Source organism: Crocuta crocuta, unplaced genomic scaffold, assembly GCF_008692635.1.
Source record: "Crocuta crocuta isolate KB4526 unplaced genomic scaffold, BGI_CrCroc_1.0 scaffold610, whole genome shotgun sequence".
NCBI lineage: Eukaryota > Metazoa > Chordata > Mammalia > Carnivora > Hyaenidae > Crocuta > Crocuta crocuta.
The window spans coordinates 105,935-111,764 of NW_027527456.1; the positions used below are offsets into that span (position 1 = coordinate 105,935).

Consider the following 5,830-nt stretch of genomic DNA (forward strand, 5'->3'; position numbering starts at 1 on the left):
GAGAAGACCTTGCTGATCCATCTCTCCTGGTTCTCTCATAGTTCGCCCAAATGGTTCGATTGCACAAGAAACTGGGGACAGAGGAATTCCCTCTGATCGATCAGACCTTCTACCCCAATCACAAGGAGATGGTGAGTCTGGGGGAAGTAGGATGGGCAGGAGGGAGAAGCATCGTGCTTACTGCGCCAGGATCGCCAGTGGCGATGTTACCAGTGGCATGCTGTCAGCCAGTGCAGCCAGTGTGTGTGTGTGTGTGTGGAGAGTGAAGCTGCTTCGCGACAGGGTTTATGAATACCATGAATTTACTTATGTGCTTACAAGGGTGATTTGCATCATTGATCCTGATACTTATAGTATCTTTTCTCACCAGTATTAAAAATCGACTTCTAGTGACAACAAACAGATCTACTGNNGATTATACTACGTATAGAAAGCAAGTCATTGCTACTAATATTATCAAATATTCTTCCCAACAGAAATGTTACCAATGTTTCAAGTTAGGATTGGCAATCAAAATTATCAGTGGCAATGTTAGAAATTAAATTGTTTACAAAGAGCCCAGCGCCTGGGTGGTTCAGTCAGTTGAGCATCCGACTTTGGCTCAGGTCATGATCTCGCCATTCAGTGAGTTTGAGCCCCACGTTGGGCTCTGTGCTGACAGCTCAGAGCCTGGAGCCTGCTTCGGATTCTGTGTCTCCCTCTCTCTCTCTGCCCCTCCCCTACTCATACTCTGTCTCTCTCTCTCTCAAAAATAAATAAACATTTAAAAAATACTATTTAAACTGTTTACAAATAGCGACTGAATTGTTGGTCACTATTATCATAAAATACAATCACTAATATTACAACTCACCACTAATACTACAAATTACTGTTATTGATGTAAATTCTGAGTACTAATGTTATGAATCAAAGTATAGTTCCTAACGGAAAGTGAATAATCATTACTAGTGTCATCAGAGATTATAACTATTATTATAAATTATCAATATTACAAATTATGCTCTAATATAAATTATAAGTCTCTGTTTTGAATTATACTTCATAGAAATTACATTATCATTACTAACATCATCAAATATTATAACTAATATTACAATTTATTACCAGTGTTACAAATTAAGATTTGCATATAAATGAGAAATTAAACTATTAGTATGTTGTAAAATGCTATTACAAATTATTGCCAATATTTTACATTAAGATTACTAATATAAATTACAAGTAACTATGTTTTGAATTTTCTGATAGTTTCTAACAGAGATCATCACTGATATGGTAAACACTCCAATTTATATTAGGAATATTTACTAATATTAAAATAATGATTACTAATATAAATTATGAGTGCCACAGTTATGAATCAAATTTTAGTCACAAATAGAAATTGAATCACGATTACTGATGCCATCAAATTTTACAATGGGTTTTACAAACTTTTAACAACATTATAAGTTATGTTTGCTTATGTAAATAATCACCACTTTTGTGAATTAAATTTACACTTAAATATCAATATTGACCCAACTTTGGTTAAATAACCAACTTGGTTAAATAAACATTGGATTTAATATTAAAAATTCTTATTGGTATTACAAATTATGGTTACTGATATAAGTTAACAATGTTATGAATAAAGTTTACTTACAGATGAAGATCAAGTCATTAGTTCTTAGGAAACCCAATTTGTCTGCCATTATTATTATTCCACATTCTTTGAGAGACAGGATAGCTGACTGTGGGTAAGAGCATGGACTCTAGCCAGAATTTCTATATTGGAATCTTAGATCTACAGCTTACTAGCTTCCTAACATAGGAAATATAACTTCATGCTCTGGGCCTCAGTTTACCCATATGCAAAATGCGGGTAATAATAGTTCCTGCCTCATAAGGTTGGTGTGAGAATTAAATTGGTTAGAACAGTGCATCTGGGGACCCCTGGATGGCTCAGTCCATTAGGCGTCCGACTTCAGCTCAGGTCATGATCTTGGGGTCCGTGATTTCAAACCCTGCATCGGGCTCTGAACTGTCAGAGCTTGGAGCCTGCCTCAGATTCTGTGTCTCCCTCTCTCTCTCTGCCCTCTTTCCCCGCTCACATTCTGTCTCTCTCCCTCTCTCTCTCAAAAATAAATAAACATTAAAAAAAAAAGAACAGTGCATCTGGCATATATTAACTGCTGCCTAAGTGTTGACAATGTTCCCTTCTATTCTTAGTTTGTTGAGTGTAATTTTATCACGAAACGATGTTGAACTTTCTCAAATGTTTTTTTCTCTGTTTAATGATATGATCCTATAGGGTTCCTCCCCCACTTTATTCTATGAATATGGTGTATTACATGACTAGAGTTCCATGCAAGTTGAACCACATTTGCATACCTGGACCAGATCTCACTTGGTCCGGTGTCTAATCTTTTTCTGGATTCAGTTTGTTAGTATTTTATTGAGAATTATGGTATCTATAATCATAAAGGATATTGATCTGTAGTTTTCTTGTGACATCTTTGTCTGATTTTGCTATCAGGGTAATAGTAGCCTCACAGAATGAGATGGACGGTGTTCCTTTCTCTTCTCTTTTGGGGAAGAGCTGTGAAAGATTGGTGTTAATCCTTTTTAAATATTTGTAGAATGCACCGGTGAAGATATCTAGTCCTGAGCATTTCTTTGTAGGCAGTTTCTTTGTTACTCATCCAATCTCTTCATTTCTTATAGCATTATTCAGATTTTTCAGTTCTTTAGCTTTGGTAGTTTGTCTTTCTAGGAATTTGTTCCCTTCATCTAGATTTTCTAATTTGTTGGCATATAATTATTCATAGTACTCTCTTAAAATTCTTTCCATTTCTATAAGGTTACTAGTTATGGCCCTCTTTCATTCCTTTTTTTTTTAAGTTTATTTATTTATTTTGAGGGGAAAGGAGGGGCAGAGAGAGAGGGAGAAAGAGAATCCCAAACAGGCTCTGCAATATCAGTGCAGAGCCAGGTGAGGGGCTCAAACTCACAAACCATGAGATCATGACCTGAGCCGAAATCAAGAGTCGGATGCTTAACTGACTGAGCCATCTCGGTGCCCCTCATTCCTTGTTTTAATAATTAGTTTTCTCTTGGGGCGCCTGGGTGGCTCAGTTGGTTAAGCGTCCAACTTCGGCTCAAGTCGTGATCTCACGGTTTGTGAATTCGAGCCCTGCGTCGGGCTCTGTGTTGACAACGCAGAGCCTGGAGCCTGCTTTGGATTTTGTGTCTCCCTCACTCTCTGACCCTCCCCTGTTCACACACTCTCTCTCTCACTCTCTCTCAAAAATAAATAAACATTTAAAGCATTAATAAATGTAATAATAATAATAATAATAATAATTAGTTTTCTCTCTTTTCTTTCTTAAGCTAAAGTTTTGTCAATTTTGTTGATCTTTTCAAAAAACCAACTTTTGGTTTCATTGATTTTTCTGTATGGTTTTTCTATTCTCTGTTTCATTTATTTCCACTGTAATCTTTATTATTTATTTTTTATGGAAGTATAATTGACACAGTGTTATATTAGTTTCAGGCATACAATATAATGATTCAACAATCCTATGCCTTTGTCAGTACTCATCAAGATAAGCATACTCTTAATCCCCTTCATTCATTTTGCCCATCGCCCCACCCACCTCTCCTCTGACAACTACCAGTTTGTTCTCTATATTTAAGAGTCTAGGGGGGGTTTACGAGCACCTGGGTGGCTCAGTCGATTGAACACCCAACTCTTGGTTTTGGCTCAGGTCATGATCTCACTGCTGATGGGTTCAAGCCCCGCGTGGGCCTCCACACTGGCAACGCAGAGCCTGTTTGAGATTCTCTGTCTCTCCCTCTCTCTCTGACCCTCTCCCACTTTCCCTCTCAAAATAAATAAACTTAGAAAAAATGTTAAGGGGCGCCTGGGTGGCTCAGTCAGTTAAGCATCTGACTTCGGCTAGGTCACGATCTCGCGGTTTGTGGATTCAAGGCCCACGTCAGGCTCTGTGCTGACAGCTAGCTCAGAGCCTGGAGCCTGTCTTCGAATTCTGTGTCTCCCTCTCTCTCTGACCCTCCCCTGCTCACGCTGTCTCTCTCTCTCCCTCAAAAATAAATAAAAACCATAAAAAATTAAAAAAATTTTTTTAAAGAGTCTAGGGTTTTTTTTGGTCTTTTTTATTCTTTATTTGTTTTGCTTCTTAAATCCCACATATGAGTGAAATCATATGGTATTTGTCTTTCTCTGCCTTATTTCACTTAGCATTATACTCTCTAGCTTCATCCATGTTGTTGCAAATGGTAAAATTTCATTCTTTTCTATGGCCGAGTAATATTCCATTGTGTATATATACACCACATCTTTATCCATTCATCACTTGATGGATACTTGGGTTGTTTCCATATCTTGGCTAGTATAAATAATGGTGCAATAAACATAGGGGTGCATATATCTTTTTGAATTAGTGTTTTCATTCATTTTCTTTGGGTAAATACCCAGTAGTGGAATTACTGGATCACATGATAATTCTATTTTTAATTTTTTAAAGAGCCTCCATACTGCTTTCCACAGTGTCTGCATCAATTTGCATTTCTACCGACAGTGCTTGAGAGTTTCTTTTTCCCCACATCATGGCCAACACTTGTTATTTCTTGTGTTTTTGACTTTAGCCATGTGACAGGTGTAGAGTGATATCTTATTCTGGTTTTAATTTGCATTTCCCTAATGATTAGTAATGTTGAGCATCTTTTCATGTGTCTGTTGGCCCTCTGGATGTTTTCCTTGAGAAAATGTCTATTCGGGTCCTCTGCTCATTTTTAATTGGATCATTTGTGGGCTTTTTGGTGTTGAGTTGTATAAGTTCTTTATATATTTTGGATATAAACCCCTTATCAGATTAACCTGTACTCATTTGCAGATATCTTCTCCCATTCAGTAGGTTGCCTATGTGTTCAATTGGTGGCTTCTTTTGTTATACAAAGGCTTTTTATTGTGGTGTAGTCCCAATAGTTTAATTTTGCTTTTGTTTTTCTTGCCCAAGGAGACATATCTAGAAAAAGGTTTTCTATAGCTGACGTCAAAGGAATTATTGAGGGGCGCCTGGGTGGCTCAGTCAGTTAAGCGTCTGACTTTGGCTCAGGTCATGATCTCACGGTTTGTGAGTTCAAACCCCACGTCAGGCTCTGTGCTGACAGTTCAGAGCCTGGAGCCTGCTTCAGATTCCGTGTCTCCCTCTCTCTCTGCCCCTCCCCTGCTTGCATTCTGTCTCTCGAAAATAAATAAACATTAAAAAAAATAAAAATAAAAAGTTAAAAGAAAGGAATTATTGACAATGTTTGTTTCTAGGAATTTTATGGTTTCAGGTCTCACATTTAGGTCTTTAATCCATTTTGAGTTCATTTTTGTGCATGGTGTAATAAAGTGGTCCAGTCTCATTCTTCTGCATATAGCTGTCCAATTTGGCCAGCACCATTTGTTGAAGAAATTGTCTTCTTCCCTTGGGGAGCCTGGGTGGCTCAGTTGGTTAAGTGTCTGACTTTGGCACAGGTCATGATCTCATGGTTCATGGGTTCGAGCCCTGCATCGGTATCTGTGCTGACAGCTCTGAGGCTGGAGCCTGTCTTCAGATTCTGTGTCTCCCTCTCTCTCTGATCCTCCCCTGCTTGCGCTGTCTCTATCTCTCAAAAGTAAATTTAAAAAAACATTAAAAAAATTTTTAAATAGATAAATAAATTAGATGGACGTTAAGTGTTCCAAACAAAGCATGTGTTCATGCTGTCTTTTATATTTACCTATGCACTTACCTTTACAGGTGCTCTGCATTTTATTTCAGTTCAAGTTACAGTC

At 37.7% G+C, this 5,830-nt stretch overlaps 1 protein-coding gene across 1 annotated transcript in view; it reads left to right on the forward strand.

Annotated features, from left to right (window-relative positions):
- The window catches only part of SYN1 (synapsin I), a gene marked incomplete at its 5' end in the record, with an annotated part of 48,902 nt that overhangs the window by 17,922 nt on the left and 25,150 nt on the right, over window positions 1–5,830 (forward strand). Inside the window, one exon of the mRNA XM_077762847.1 lies at window positions 42–131. Coding sequence (XP_077618973.1) covers window positions 42–131 — 90 coding nt within the window. The remainder of the gene's footprint in view (window positions 1–41; window positions 132–5,830) is intronic.